The sequence below is a fragment of the Triturus cristatus genome, chromosome 5_2 (genome assembly GCF_964204655.1).
Source record: "Triturus cristatus chromosome 5_2, aTriCri1.1, whole genome shotgun sequence".
Lineage (NCBI taxonomy): Eukaryota > Metazoa > Chordata > Amphibia > Caudata > Salamandridae > Triturus > Triturus cristatus.
Window position 1 is genome coordinate 959,848,492 of NC_140588.1, and position 16,905 is coordinate 959,865,396.

General features: G+C 42.0%; 1 protein-coding gene across 2 annotated transcripts in view; it reads right to left on the reverse strand.

Annotated features, from left to right (window-relative positions):
* Nucleotides 1–4,275: 4,275 nt before the first annotated feature.
* Nucleotides 4,276–16,905, reverse strand: part of LOC146829470 (synaptotagmin-like protein 2) — a 704,022-nt gene continuing 691,392 nt past the window's right edge. For both annotated transcript variants that reach the window (XM_085608155.1, XM_085608153.1), the window contains exon 17: nucleotides 4,276–12,790. In XM_085608155.1, the coding sequence (XP_085464281.1) occupies nucleotides 12,645–12,790 (146 nt within the window). In that variant the 3' untranslated portion in view covers nucleotides 4,276–12,644. The remainder of the gene's footprint in view (nucleotides 12,791–16,905) is intronic.

A 16,905-nucleotide genomic window follows, 5' to 3' on the forward strand; every position in this document is an offset into this window, starting at 1 on the left:
TGAACCGACCCGCATACTGTCTAAAGCAGTGGTCAGCTTTGACTGGTGGTAGAGTTGTGAAAGTACCTTTCGAGGGGTCCTCCTGCTGGAGTTTACAGGGTCGGTCCATAGATCCACTAGACCTAAACTCTCACATGATCTTTTTATATATCTTAACCATGGGATGTTACTGATGTTTGGTAAGGTTAGGAAGTCCTGCAGCTCGCTTCTGTAGTCACTAAGTTCCTGGCTACTCCAAAGTCGTTGCCAGAAGGTTAAAGGTTTTAAACCAAGTTCCTCGGAGATTGGCCTGAGGCCTAGGTCCAATCTCAGAGGAAGCAACGGCGTACTCGGGGGGAGAGCCACCAACTGCCTGAGAAATTTGTTCTCTGTGCTGGTTAGGTTTTTAACAGGAGTATGACCCCATAGTTCACCCCCATATGTAACTGAGCCCCGAGCTTGAGATTTATAGATCTGTATCAAGGGGCCCAGCGGACGATATATAGATTTGCCCACCATTCTAATGATACCGCCCACTTTCTGTGATAGTTTCATATTTGCCTTGATCATATGTGTCCCCCATGTCATTTTCTCGTTCAGGGTTACCCCCAAATATTCGAATGTGGAAACCCTCTCCAATCGCACTGTGCCTAACAAGGGGTTAGGACGTGTTGAGGGGGTAGGGTTCAAAATCATATATTTTGTCTTGGAGGCGTTAATTTTGAGGCCCCTCTCGGTGCAAAATTGCAAGAACCCATCCACTATCCGTTGAATTCCCATGGGGGATTTAGACAGCAGCAGGGTGTCATCTGCAAACATTATGGCGGACACCCTGCTGCCATTCAGTTTAGGAGCGTCGATATCTTCTATCCAGGTCAGGTGGGCGATTACCCCGTTGACAAAGAGGCAGAACAGGGTGGGTGCAAGCACGCATCCCTGCCTCACCCCCCTGTCAACGGGGAATCTTTCTGTTAAACTCCCCATCCTGCCACACCTGACCCGCGCAAAGTTATCCTGGTGTAATTTAATCAGAATAGCCAGAATATCTGGCGGGACTCCCAGGTCATCAAGGACGCTCCAGAGTTTGGATCTCGGCACCAAATCGAAGGCGGCACGCAAGTCCACGAACACCGTGTACAAGCTGCCCCCCTCGATAAGTGCCGTCCTCCAATAAATAAGGTTAAGGCGGAAAATTTGGTCCGTAGTAGATACCCCCTTTCTAAACCCGGCCTGGTATGAGCTCATGGTGGCAGTTTCCTCTATCCAGCTCTGGAGACGATCTATAATGAGCCTTCCAAAAAGTTTTTGCGACACATCTATCAGGCTAATGGGCCTGTAGTTGGATGGGAGCAGAGGCGAGCCTTTCTTAAAAATCGGAACCACCACTGCGCCCAGCCAAGTACAGGGCACCTCCATACCCTTCAGAACTGCATTAAATAGTACCAGGAAATAAGGGGCCCATATATCTGGCTCCTGTTTAAAAAGGTCACCCGGGAGACCATCCAACCCGGGTGCCTTGCCAGTTGACAAGCCTGATATAGCAGCCCGGACCTCCTTTTCAGTAAATGGATCCCCTTCCAGATAGTTATATACAGGTGGGGTTGTACAACCTCCATGCCCTGCTTCCACTGTATAAAGAGACTGGAAGTGCTCCTGCCATATCTTGGAAGAAATGTTTGGTTCTATTGCTGGAACAAGTTCCTCGGACCCTGTATTAGCAATTCGCCAAAACTTACGGAAGTCCATGGTGGCTAGAGAGCTAGTGAGTTCTTCCCACTTATTCTGGTCCCACTCAATCTTGGCATTAACAACCAGCTTCTTATATTCACGTCTCCTGGCTTGTATCTCAGGCCTACTTTTGCGATTCTTGATGCTCGACAAGAAATCCCTCCTTGCCTTGCGGCAAGCTGCATTATACCATGTGCACTGGTTCTTTCCACCCCCCCTCCTTGGTCCATTATTAAATAAATCTGCAGTCAAAGTCTTAACGACTTCTTCATGCGCCAACCAAATTTGTTTGTTTTGCTCCCCTGAACTGGGTTCATTACTTAAAGTGCCTATTTTTTCCAGTATAGGAATGAGATTATTATAAAACCGAGGGAGCTTATCTGTGCTTGCGGCTAATTTCTCCCACTTAATTCTCCTCCTATTGTTTTCAAGGGCTAGACCCGGATTTGTCTTAGGCGGTTCTACTTCCCCATGATCCCGACCAGGAAGGAGAAAGTCCAATTCCAGGGCGTTATGATCGCTGTCTTCTCTATCTATTACCCTAAAGTCAATGACATGCGACCACGAAGATAATTGCACTAAAATATAGTCTAATCTGGACTCCCTTCCCTTCCAGTTGAACGTGGGTTTACTCGGGATATCAGATTTAACACGCCTGTTACATGCCCTCACCCCATGTTTCAGAGTTAGGGTGGTAATCTGGAGTGCTAATGGGGTCCAAGCTTTAGGCGATGTAGATACTGTCGGTGGTACTAGCCATCTTGCATCTTCCTCTGAGGAAGCCCCATCTAAGAGACCAGCTAGGGGCTCAAAATGTGAGTTCAGATCCCCGCCCACTACAAATGGGATCCCCTTGGGGAGTTCGCCAAGAAGATCCAACAGTTCGTCAATGGTGGAGGACTCCTGCGAAATGGTAACCGGCCTTGAATATACATTTACCACTGCTAATCTGCAGCAGATGGACCATTCCAGCAGAACCACAAGTATGTCCTCTGAGGCCACTGGGAGACGCGTGGCCTGACATCCCAAGTGGACTGCGACCCAGGTTGCAAGGCCTCCCGATGGGCGCCCTCTGCCCCCCCATTTCGCGGGAATGGAGAATACTGCAAAACCCTGCCTCGAATGTTCCTCCCTCTCCCAAGTTTCCTGGAACAGGCATAAATCTTTAGAATCAGTATATTCAAACCATTCCTGACATTCAAACTTGTTTCCCAGGCCTGCCACATTCCATGACAGTATTTTTAGTGGCGGTGGTCTATTGTTCGAAATAGTAGTGTGAGTGGAGACATTCCCTTTTTCACTAACCATGGTCACTGGATGTGTTAGAGGGTGACTTATTGCTTCCCCCACGTTATTTTGTGGCTCACCAATAGAATTACCCAGATCTCCATGATGTAATAGGACATCGGGCAACTCAGTCTCTAAGCTATTTCCATCCACACCCTCGCATGGTACAAAGTTGTACATCCTGCTTGTACGTGTAAACAGTCAATCTACCATGTCTAGCTGACTATACCTGTTCGAATTTGGAAGGTAAAATGGCTGGAGAAATCTCCGGGGATAGTAGTCTTGCTCACTAGCCCCCCAGTTGCGTCCCCTCCTATGACAAATTTCCCATCCCTCATCATCCATATTTGTCGTGTGATGGGTTTGCTGCTGCCTTCTGTAGTTGGGGAATTCGCTCCATCCTCTTGCCAACCCCCCACCCACTCTCTCTGGATGGGTGCCCTTTGAATATTAGTAATTATAGTAGATTCTAAGTTCTGCGAGGTTGAAAACCTTGACATAGTCAATCGACTACCTCTAGAGATGACCCTCTTGATATGGGAAATGATATCACGTTATCATGAGCCCTTGCTGCAGCAATTGTTGGGAAGCGCCTAATCTGGAAAGATGAAAAGTCTGGGGGGCAGGACCTATACTCTAGTGCCAGAAGATTATCAGCAAGAACAGGGCTAGTCAGGGTAAGTTCGGTGCAGTCCATAGATTTATTGTTGGGCGTGCATCTCCGTGCCCTGATTATGTCTTCCCTAATCAGAGAACGGCAACCTCTCACGTGACGTTGCCAGTGTATGGATTTGTTTTTCAGAGATTTGTGAATACAAGCACTGACATCTCAGATTTTACCGTATAACAACACACATACATGCATGCACACAGGTAAACCTAGGAAATTCAGTTGAAATCCACACTCTTCATGCAATATATGGTAATACAAATGATTAACATCTCAAAATCTATAACTGAATCGCCCATGTGCAAAGTTCTACAATTCCTAAAATTTCAATACTGAGTAGGATAAGCAGACCATATTGCGAAAGAAAACATGTCAGTGTATTTGTCAAAAGAAAACAAACAAAGGTACCAGGTGATTATCGCCTGCACTTTTTAACTCTTGTCTGGTAAATTCACTAAAACATTTACAACATTGGCAGAGGCTTACGTCTACTACTGATATGCACGTGTAGGGGTGATAAATCTTGTCGGCCTCATGCCCATCCATGCTATGTTTGTCCTTATGGTGGTCAGGGAGGTTAAAGCAGTGATTCAATAAAACACCTTGCAAAGTTTTAAAATTGTAAGGTTTATTTTTATATCCATTTCATGGATAAATGTTACACATTGATTATTGGTTCTTCAGCATTGCAGTATACAGCATGATCAACACATATTTTTGGCTAGAGCATCATACTGTTTGATTCGCTTAAGGAGCCACAATCCACCTGTGTACTCAGACAGGTGTGTGACCAGAAGTCTTGCTTTCCCACCAACCTTGTAAAATCCTGAAATGTTAATTTCACTTTCACTAGCCCCCATCAAAATATTCATTTATTCAGTCATTTTGAGAAAGTGAACTGGCTTTTATTTGTTTTAGAACAAGATAGCAAGTAAAAACAAATTCAGCTCTAGAGCAATTTTGATACCAAGCAATAACAAAATGTACAAGTAAGCTTCTTCTATACATATGTACCACATTTCATGCCCTCCCTTTGCCCATCATGTAAAACTGGCAACACATGATTTACAAAATATACTAGAATGCCTTGTGCACTGCAACTCTACCTAGGCTGCGGCTACTTTAAGGAAAGAATAGTATAGACATGTCTCTAGAGCCCCACCAAGAGTCTTGAGTGCTATCTATATTTCACACATTTAAGGGTAACTATCAGAAGTAACGTAATTGAATAGGTGCTTCCTTAGTCATACGGGGCCTTATTCACAAAGGTATGTTTGTCTGTAAACTTAAGTTTACACAAACTTTAGGCCGAAAATATCTCTTTTACACCCAACAGAAAATTGGTAGGCATAAATGCATTTACTACTGCACAATTTGGCCACCGTGACTGCGAGAAATCAGCAGGAGTAAATCCTACTTAAGGGATGGGGTGTGCATGTTCCAAAGAGTTGTTTGCTTGGGAAGTTTGGAGACTCCCACATACATTTACATTTGTACGTGTACATTTGACTACACTCTGACCCTTTCCCACCCTAGAAATGGTTAAAGCTTTACTACAGCCCAGGGCCATGGGAAGAGGAATGAATTACTCCCTTGCTGAGCATACATGCAATAGGGAAAAAGCTTTCTCCATGGAGAAAACCTTTTTTTTCCTTAGTGTTCAGACTGCTGTGTGTAATGTGAGGGTCCAGACTGGGGGCCACTAGCCAATTGTTTATGCTCATCAGTTGCTTCCCAACTCTGGGGAGACTGAAAAGAAGTTCAGCATTAACTTCCACTATCTAGTGCAAATATATTCAGTCAGTCTTGAATTTTAGGTAAGATTCACGTCAATCTCTTTTTGTCCTTAAAAAGTTGTGGCTGTTGACTTTTGTTTGTGAGTTTTTCTCGAGTTGGCCAAAACATTGTGTCCATGAAACTTGCCAATTGCTTTTGGGAATACTGAAATGTTCCTTCTACTGACAAATCACCTCCTCTGTTAGACTGAGGTACTCCAACCATCGACAAAACACTTTGGCCCTCCTTACGAGATCAGGGCTAAATTCCGATTCCTGTGCAAACGTTTGTTTACACAAGGATCGGAATTGCAAGTTGAGTGATAATTATCACAAAGATCAAGAAGGGGAGAGAATGGATCACTGGCGTCACCAGGGTCGTTAGTTATCGATGCCTTTCATAAAAAAACCTCATACACGTACATAGGTGGATAGGCGGTATATCTTGGTTCTCCGCCTCTTCGTAACGTGACAGCATCATCATAGGGTTTATTTTTCAGTATGCTGACCTCTACCTGGAGGCGAACCACTGGTATTGCAGTAGTGACCAGAGACCAAAAAATATATGTGCTCAGTGTGGAGTGAAGTTAGAATTCTTTCTACACACTCTTTAGGGTGCAATTATTTATTGATAGAGAAATGTTGAAGAAGGTTAAAAACAGTGGGTGTGCGTATGTATATCGTGTTACTTAATCCAGCGCCCTAGTGTGGTCCATATACAGGGTCGACATGTTTCAGCCCCATTCTGCCCAGCCGGGTGTAGGAGGCTTTCGTCGGGACCAGAGAAAGTAAAAGTAAACTAATACTATTTGTGTAGCAAATCTAGAGTTGGTTACTGTGTGTCCAATCATAGGTCAATAGTACCTGGGGAACCCATATGCGGGCGTCCTCGAGGGACCAGCAAGATTCTCCCGGCCTTCTGCAGCTGCGGGAATTGCGACTTGTGCATGCTCTGGAAACGGTGCCCTCGACCGTGTGAGTTTTTCTCGAGTTGGCTTAAACATTGTGAGTATGCCCCTTGGTGTCCATGATGCTTGCCAATTGCTTTTGGGAATACTGAGATGTTCCTTGTACTGACACAACACCTCCTCTGTTAGACTGAGGTACTCCTACTATCGACAAAACACTTTGGCCCTCCTTACGACCTCAGGCCTAAATTCCGATTCCTGTGCAAACGTTTGTTTACACAAGATTCGGAATTGCAGGTTGAGTGATAATTATCACACTCTCAGAGTTTTCCCTAATAATTTCCAGTTGATTACAGCTGACAATATTTATTGTGGGGAAAAGGCCTCAGCAAAAAGAAAAACATGCAGAATTTGCTGTGTTAAAAACGGATTCGGCATATTATGCCTCGTCTTCCTGTTGAAAACCTAAAATTGGAGGTATCTACCACATGTGGTAAATACCTCACCCTGGGTAATGGTATTTAAATTGTGTGGTAAATATCCCACTCTATTTCGACAAACTTGTAATAAGGGCCTGACTATGTTAAACAGAGGTGCTTCTACTGTTGACAATATATGAAAATACAGGGTGAACCCAAGGACATACGAACCTGGGTATACAATGAACAAAAATGATTGCTCCTTAGATGGAATTATGAAACTGGTCTAGCTAAGCACACTTAGATAGCCATATGATAAGGGTAACACATTTGTTGTATGTTATCAAAAAGTTGTGCATATAGTTTGCAATCAAGATCATGAAGGTGATGCAGTACCTGGTGCAAGTGAGAAAATACACCATAAAACAGTGTGTGTGATACTTTCAAAATGTACGTTCTTTGGCCCAATAAGTTCAAATATGTACAAGTAACATAGGGTCTTTTTAAATAAGCAGGGGTCCAAACTTAGGGCCTCATTACGCGCCATCGTATTGGATTTGGGACCGGCTGCCTATGAGGTGGCCTACCCACAATCCGAATTATGATGCGCCTGCCACCACGGCGGTCGCATTACCTATATGCTGTATTGTGGCGGGGCTGCGGTCTGCAGTCCCTGCCACAATACAAAGAATAGGGTGCAGATATATACCTACACTCCGCCTTAGGCACCATACAGTACCTGCCAAATAGTGCAGGGATATGTAGTACATGTGCCTGCCCCAGGGATTAAGGGGGGCCTCTAAGGGGCCCCCAAATTTGTTTTCGCCAGCTGTTTTGTGGCTAGTTGACCACTACAGAACGACTGGGGGAAAGGGATATCATAATCCCTACGGCGGTAATCCACTGATTATCTGATTAGGAGGTTGTTCACATGTAGTACAAAGAAAATGATACAAGTAATTGCTTAAGAGGCTCACATAAATGGAGGCAGTGACAGTCACTGTCCACACGAAATGCATGCATGCCGGGTGGATAGTGATGGTTTTTATTCTTATCAAATGGCTGTTTACGTGTTCTTGGCTAGACTAGTTTGATTATTCCCTTTTTTACTCATATTCCTACTATTCACTCTCTGTTGAATCTATGAACTCCTACTACTGACAAAACAAACACTTACTAAGTTGTCTAATATGTCCAGGGCTGTCTCAAATAGAGCACTAATATTCTGTACACCTGGCTACTCTGATACGACACCATGCCCCAGTGAACACTGGACTTCTATGCTAATTGCTTCCGGGTTGCTATTTATTTGGGGTCTCAAAAAAGGCTGGATGCTTAATTTCAAACTATGGTCTCCCTGGTTCATGAACATGATGTTGGGGGAGACACCCATTCTTATAATATATTGTAGTGATGGTCAACTTAAGGTGTTGCCATTAGTGCACTCAACAATAGTTTGACATGGCCACTGTTACTGCGAACAACTGTTTCCCCTTTGGACACATAATTAAAAGACATTTGTTCCCTCTCAAACCTTTTCTAAAAGGAATACAAATATTCCCAACTTGTTTTGAAGATAAGGTATTAAATTGGCATGGCATGTTTTAACATATCCTTGGTAACAAACAGTGATGCAACCAGACCTATCTAGATCAATCAAGGCTAAGTTGGACCAGCGGTTGATGGTCATTGTGTCCTGAATATAGTATTACAATTTGTACGGCCACCAGAAAATCTAGTACTTCATATGCATGTGTAAGGGACCCAGGTTGTGTTCTGGGGCTGCATAAAAATGTGGAGGGATGCATAGTGTATTATTCATGTTTCAGACCGAGGTTGTGACTACTCATCTAAGTGATCCGTTGAGAACCGGGGTTTGAAGGCTATTGATTTGGATGCGGGTGGAATATTATATGGGTACCATGTAAATAATTCTAGGGGTTCCCTGCCTGTTGTTGTGCACAAACCTCCAGGTTGACAGAATATAATTTATGATCAAAGCGCAAGTCTAAAGTTGAAAGTGGAAGCGTTGGCCAACTAGATGAACCCCAAAGCTGTAACCTGTAGCTAGTTTGTTGTGCTTTATGTTGACCCACAGCTTAAGCTCACCCACATTTCTGAGGTGTTCATTTGGTCTCTCCTCCTGCCTTTCCATTGGCATTTTTGCATTCTTACCATCATATAATTATACAGTTCCTTTTCTTTTTGCTCTACAAGTGTAACCTCCATCATTTAACATTTTGCTTTATTATTTACTTTCCCTTCATGCTATGTTATTGGAGCAATACTTCCCCCACTCAACATATATCTCAAGAGCATTTTCTTCCCTGTAGCTAGTGCTCTGTTGTGTTCCAAGTGGATGGTTTCAGAAAATAAACTATTTGAGAGCATTCTATAATGCCATCTGTATATACTATTCTTCATCTAATAGGGGTGGTACCATGATCAGAACGTATGCCTAAGTTTGGGTACAAATAGTTTTACTTGATTCTTCTCTACCTACAAGGACTAATCTCAGCCACATCAATAGTTTGTCTGCTTAAACTCACTACAAGTACACTTTCCTTCCTGGGTGTGGTGGTGCCAGCCTGCAAGGGTCAATTCGGCTGTTAATACAGGTGGCAAAGAACTCTGTTGGCAAGCTACAATTGCTATCACATCTCTATTCACGTCCTGCAGAGGCCAGAATCCAAATTACCTGAACGTGTTGGGTCACGTGTGTCCGTGTGCCAAACCAGCCCATGCACAGCTCTGTCCCGATGGTCAAAGACACCAGAGTTTTCAGGAGGTCAGTTTTCTTGACGAGCCCAATTTGACCATGCAATGTTTTGTGCTGTCCAAAGGCCCATTGATAAGCTTTATGATATTCATTAGATCCACTAATTTACTGAAAGTATTTTTCAAAAGTTGTCTGTATCAATGAATAACACCTGAAACTGACTTGATGCATTTAACCCGATCTCACAAACTTAAAACAATCTGTTGTTCGCGTTGTAGACAAACCTACACACCATGAAATGATCCTTTCCTCTCAGCAGCTCTCATTGTGTCACTCGTTCACAGTAGGCCACCCTTGGTTGTATCTGTTCTTTCAATACTTTTTTGTTGTTGGAGATCAGCACCTACATTGCTCCATTACCCACGCTTTGCAGTGCCCAGTGTTCCATGTCTGATTTTTGCATGTCATTCCTTTTGTCTCTTCCACTGCTTCAGTAAAGCTGACCATCTCAAGTTTCTATCAGTCATGCCACCACTTGAGCTCTCTACTTTTCTTTCTTTGCCTTCTTAATCTTTCCAACCCTATTACTTCTGTGCACCTTCTTTTACTCTCACACTGCTAATGCCAAATAAGCCGTGGCGCTAAGGCGCAGTTAGGAAAAACACATTATTTTTGCTGCTAAAGATACAGATTTTGCCATCTCGTCTTTCACTCTAAGTGCCATGTAATATAAATTGAAGCAGTGCCACAACTGCACCAGTGTCATGCACTGATAATTCAGTTAATCTGCAATGACATTTGCAGATACCAGTGAAAACACAGCATAGTGTAATTTACATAATCCGACCCATGCTCTTTTACAGCCTTTCTGCATCAACAGAAGTCTCCCAGTTGTAAATTGCTAATTCCAATCTGTTTTCCTTTGCAACTAAATTCTTTCTTCCGTTCTCCCTTTTCTCTAGCTTTCTGTCACTTTCTCTTACCATTTTCAACATTTCTATTTACTCTCTTTTTTTGACTTACGTTTTTCCTTCTTTGCTTTGGCAGCTGTAACTAGACTTTCTTCCCTGTTTTCCACTGTTATCTCAAAACTCAATTTTTCTCATTGCATTGCGGTAGCCAAAACAGCTTGATGCACAGAGTCCCTCAGAATGTGGCGTGAATTGTTATTTACTGAGCAGGTAATGTCCACAGTCTTTACTGGCATGCTTGTCATCAAGGCTAAAGTTTTTTGTATCAGGGAAATAATGAGGAAAAGAGATTGCAAAATTACTACAAAAAGCCATGAACTACCCAATGCTAATGCATAGTTTCAAATGTGCCACAAATTTTCTTTACAGAAAAAAAAATAGTTGCCATTATCATGAAGACTCCTAACCTTGTTTTGTACCTAGTGCACAGGAGCAGATGGGTGTGATGCATTCTTAAATAATTAAATCCTACTTGCTTTCACTTGCGAAGTCCCTCCCCTGAGCTGTTGTCATTATACTTGCGCTGAATATCACGCAGAACAGTTTCCAAACTGTCATCCCCATTGAGTCAAGCCAGGAGAATTCTCATGGAGGAGAGTTTTCCGGGTCTTGAAAGAGAAAGCCATCAGTTGTTACTTAGTGAAGAAGGACTCAACTTTAAAGGGCACATTTGCACTGTTGTAATGATGTCTGAAAGCAGGAAGGAACACGCAATCTGCACACCCCAAAATATGTAAGATCTTTTTTGAGTCTTACTCTGGACATATGCAAAGTGCATTTATTGAGGAATAATTTCTCTCCATAGGTAGAAAATTGTTTATTCATCCATTCAGAGGTGTCATTGTAACACTCCAAAAAAACTGTATTGCTCCTGTGGGATTCCATTATGTGCCATGAGAAGCCAGCAAAGACAAATCCATGTTTGAGGCTCTACAAGGATGCCTTTGTACGTAAACTAAAACAATTGTGTACCTTTGGAGCATGATGTGTGGTCCTTCTCTTCTTCTAAGACCTGGTGAGGCGGATCTTGCCTAAGACGAGAGCCGGTGCATGAACCTATCATTTGGAGTTTGGCTAAACCTACTGTGGCTATTACTTTAAAAAACGTATGATGATTGATCAGACTAATACATGCAATTAAAGGCAACACCTTAAGAACTCTCTTCTCTGTGAGGCCTACTTTTAGTGGGAAGCGGTATCATCTTATACATAGGTTTCCTATGTAAATGCCCAGGTATTTATACAGCAGTTAATGCCAGAACCTAACCTATTTCTAAGAGCTCCCTATTTGTGTAGATATGGGAAATGAAGCAAAAGAGTTAGAAAATGTATTTTGTTCAGGATCTCCCAGTGTGGTTAAGAGCAGAAGCAGAAATTAGATGTCTCTAGGAGACTTAACCCGTAGGCCTCATCATGTATGATTGGTACTATTAAAGGCAGGCATGTCTTGATGATTTTAAAGCTGTGTTTCTTCTTTCATCCCTTTTCAGGGCACACACAGTATTAAAGTGCGTTTCTGGAAAAGAAAGGCCTGGTTCTACTTTCCTACTCATTCATTAGCTGAAAAACACATCTCCTTGAATCTGCGGCATTCACTGTTAGTGTCACAAACTTCTTCCTGTGTGTTTTGTGGGGGGGAGGAAGGAAGATGGCAGAACATTTGGAATCATTCAGTAACAAACAAATGTAGATCACAGATTCCACCCTTTCACAAAGCATGGATTACTTGGCCTTATAAACAAAGCAGCTACAAAACTGTGACATGTGGCCTGAACTGGCTGTCCATTGGTCCCCCACTGAGGCACACATATCCCAAACAACGGCGCAAAGATTATATAACAGGTTTATGACAAGTCAACGGTGGCTCTTTCTGTGGCACCTCCATCCCCTTAGGAATGATAAGACACTTCCATTTTAGGAAGGTGGCACCTAGTAAACTGAAATAGCCACAGAAGAGCCACCAAACCTACCACTCTTAGGTAAATTTAACAACAGAGTGCATTTCTTTATCATTTTCAAACCAGAGACACAGTATGAAGTATAACAAATTGTGAAAACAGAAGCATCTCCGATTTCCCTGCTAATGTATCCCAGGTGTGATGAAATGTGGCACACTGTGCAGCGGACAGCTGCTTCAACAGTAATATCTCTCTCTCTGTTTTACAGTACAAGAGTCCTCCTTTTTGTCCTATTTGAATTTCCGTTTCCCAGCTAGAGACCTCAGGGGAAGTGATCCCTCAATCCATTCACAGGGGGCTGACATCATTTCCTGCCAGAAGGCAATCTCTTCCTGTGTAGAGTCCATCCAGTCTACCGGGACACCATAACTTTTACCTGGAAAGCAAATCCCACAAAAACAGCCCGTTAATATATCTCAGACATTGTTCGAAAGACTCATGACATTCACATCTCATTAGCAGAAGCAAGTGTGCCTTAGTTCTTTATAATATCCATTGTTATCCCCCTTCTAATAGCTACTATCCTATACCTGAGCTTCCAGTGGTAAGACAAATAATTGAAAATCAATGTCTCTCTGCATCTCTATCCCAGTTTTCTGACAGATCAATCAACAGTAGTAAAGTATGGTTACTATTTTTTGGGATATCCCAAGCTGGATTGTGGAGTACCTCTGAGGTCTCCTCTGCCACTGGACTCTTGAAAGTTTGCAGTCACCCACTACTCACCATTATATAGGGATGCCACATGACTCCCTGTGTCACTAGAAGGGTACCCATCAATTCCACAATCTGCAATAATGTCTTTCTGACATTCGTACCTGGATTCATAATGGCTGATCGTGATTGAATGAGAATAAGACATAATGTTTGGTAGTAAACCCCAGGTAAGTAGTTTCTGTCTAAAAAATACTGCCCCTCACTCAAAACATAAGCCCAACCCATAAAGTTAAAAACCTTTGTGTCTTTCTTCATTCTTTTCCATGAAGACAGAGGTAGATTATGTGTCCAGGCAATCTTGTATTATTTCTTTGGATTTAAGAAGGTGTTTTAATTGACTCTATCTTATGCGGAACCCATAGTAACTGGGAAGGTGGGCAAGGTGAGACCAGATTACACTCTCATGGAACTCGTGCCAAATCGCAATATTTGGACATGACAAAAAGTTTATTTTATAAGTTTCAGGGGAGAAGATTGTTTATCATGAGCTAGAAGAGGGGTGTGCTTGAATGTATGTTATAGGAGTCATGATCTACAGTGCTTAGAGATGCTAGTGTATAAATGTACTACATACATGCTATCATTATCAATATATAATGCTGTCATCATCATCATTGCGACAACTCATAGGCAATCTTAGTGTTGTTAAAGGTGTTTATTGGTGTGCTGGGACCTTGTCTAGTCTCTGTGTCCTGGGCTCAGCTCCTCTATAATAACTGAACTCATATTTTAAATATCAGACAGAAGACTTTTTGTCGCTGATATCCATCTACAACTTTCATGCGCTAGACTAATTACATGCTTCTGTAAAGTATGTGGAATAACTATTATGTTATTTCTTAGAAGAATGCCAGAAGAGGTCGTCGTCAATTCAGTCTGCACATTATTAAATGCAAGTACATCTCTTTTATGTATACCATTGAAACTTTGTCATAGCATTTATGTGCTTCCATTGTTTAAAGTTAATATTTGTCTTACTCCTGTGAGAGTCTTATCCTTGCCAGATTAATGAATAAGCACCTGTTCTGAAATCGTCTCGGGAACTATTGAAATGATTATTAAATGTACATATTCATCAACTTCGTTATTTCAATTCTCATTTGTGCCAATTGGATGTCTGGATAAATAATCCGCTGGATTAGACTCTTTTCCAGGTTTATGAACAATTTTGAAATCATATTCCATTAACCTTGCACCCCACCTTTCAATGTGAAGGGGTCTTTTTACTTTTGGGTTTCCAAAAATAGTTGTTAGTGCCTGAGGGTCTGTGACTATGACAAACGGTTTTCTGAATAAAAAAAATCCTGATAGTGCTCACAAGCCTAAACTATAGCCAAGCTTTCTTTTTCAGGCTGTGAATAATTTTCTATGTTAGTTTGACTTTTGCTAGCGTGTGACATACCTTGGAGTTTCCTTTTAAGGTTTGTGTTGCACCAAAATAGCACCTAATCCTACAGGAGTACTACTATCAGCTCAGTATGTAGTTTCGGATCAAAAGTTTAAAAATTTGAATGCATTTTCACATTGCTCATTCCATTTAATTATTCTTTCTTTTTTTGCTAATTTTCGAAGAAATGAGCTTGTAGTAGCATAGTTCTTGATATAGTGAAAGCAATATTAATAATCCCATGCTCGTCACCAATAAGTGACAACTCATAGGCAATCATAGTGTTGTCAAAGGTGTTTATTGATGTGCTGGGATCTTGCCCAATCTCTGTCCTCATCTCAGCTCCTCTACAATAACTGATCTCATATTTTAAGTATCAACATTCTATATGTGAGTATGTGGTTTATGACTACATATCATTCTTTATTCTAGGTATTATATTCTATCCATTACATCACTACATCAACATATAATATTTAAAGCAACATAAATGTGTCCACACTTGTATTCTTGCTAGTGCTGGCCATTGAACTAGGTCCTGCTTTACCTTCAACTACTTGTAAATAGTGCCTACTTCCTTTGCCTTTTATTATCCTCTTGATTCTGTAGAACATTTTGATTGCATTTGAAAGATTTTATGTAATTTTCTTCTATTTGAACAGACCCCAATATTTGCATCTGTATATCTACAGTTTAAAAAGATATAGTATATTCCATTAAAGCATTTCAAACCTATATCAGGCAATGTACGTTAAATATGAAACACCTATGTTTTTTGTTTTTTTAATTTTATTTTTACACAATCAGTCAAACAGTGTGATTTTACACATTTGATATACACATAATTGTGATGGCAGCGCATACAGTACGTTTGTACATTGACATGCAACGGGGTACCGCCTTGAGTGACATTGAATTTACAGTTCTAATCACTTACACACTTAACAGAGGAATAGTACACCCACATCAACAGGTAACAGAGGATCAGAGACCCTAGGTCCGGCAGCTGGTATATATACATGCATACAGGTCTTTCCACCACCCGCCGATAGGATTGGATGAGTCACACAACATGCCTAAGAGCCGATCAACTTTCTTAATCAGTCCTCTGTTGCGTAGAGATAAGGTATTGCACTAGTGGGTCCCAGAATTCTCGTGGTCTAGAGGATTGGGGTATGTCTTTTGCATACGTGTCTAGCTGTGTTTTACAATACGACATGTCCTTGACCCAGTCTGTGTGTTTCAGTGTCAGTTTACTGCCCCATTTCAGTGCTATTCTTCTTTTTGCCAGCAGTAGTGCTACCGCCAGTAGCTTACGTCTACGCGCCAGTTTAATCTTGTAGATGCCCAAAAGGCATATCAGGGGTGCGTTTTGGATACGCTCGCCCAGCATATGTGTGAGAGTGTCAGTGACGTCCTGCCAGTAAGATTGGAGTTTTGTACACGCCCACGCCATATGTAAAAAGTCTGCAGTGGGGGCCTGAAATCTGTGGCAGAGATCATCGGCCCACAGTCCATATGCATGCAGCTGCTTGGGTGTATAGTATACCTGATGTATGAACTTGGAATGTATGATTTTCAGGTTGCAGTTGGACGTGAACAGTTGTAGTTGCATGCACCCAAAATCCCAGTCTTCTTTGGGAATGGCTATGCCCAATGTTGTCTCCCATCTAGCTAGGGTTTTATTCGCTGCACGGAACTGTTCATGTTGTGACGCAATGTATAGTTTAGTGACTAGGCGTTGCCGTGTGGTGGATGTCAAAAGTATCTGCAGCGCATTAAGCGTTGGTGGTTCGACCGGGAAGGAGGTGTACAAGTACAATTTTTAAGGGAGTTTGAAACGCGCTTAGAGCCGAAGCGCCTTGCAGTATGTATTCCTGGTCAGGGAAGAGATCTCCCATGGTGTGAAGTCCCATCTCATGTAGTTCCTGTGTCATTTTCTGCTTCCTGCGTGACCGTGAGTTGTGGGTGGTGTCGAAGGGGAAGTGCTGGTGCATATGCCGGGAGTTTATGTGCTCGCTTCGCTAGTGTGTGCCAGGCCCTCGAGGTGCATATCGCTGAGTGTATCTCCAAAATAGGGGTGTACTGTCTGGGAGATGATATAAGTGAAAGGAGGGGGTGGGGTGCATGAAACACCTATGTTACATTGCCCTTTACAGAGTTTGCTTTAGATCTATCTTATAAGAAATCATTTTCATAGCCGTATTTGTATGTGTAAGGATTATTGTTTAATCTACTTTCCTTTTCTCAAATTAAAACTAGCAGTTTTTAAATGTTTCCTTTTGAAATGAGCAGTACAATTACTAATAACTGTGTTAGAGACTTACTGCTGATGTTAATGTTGATTAAAATATCATGAACAACTAAATATATTGATACAACATTCA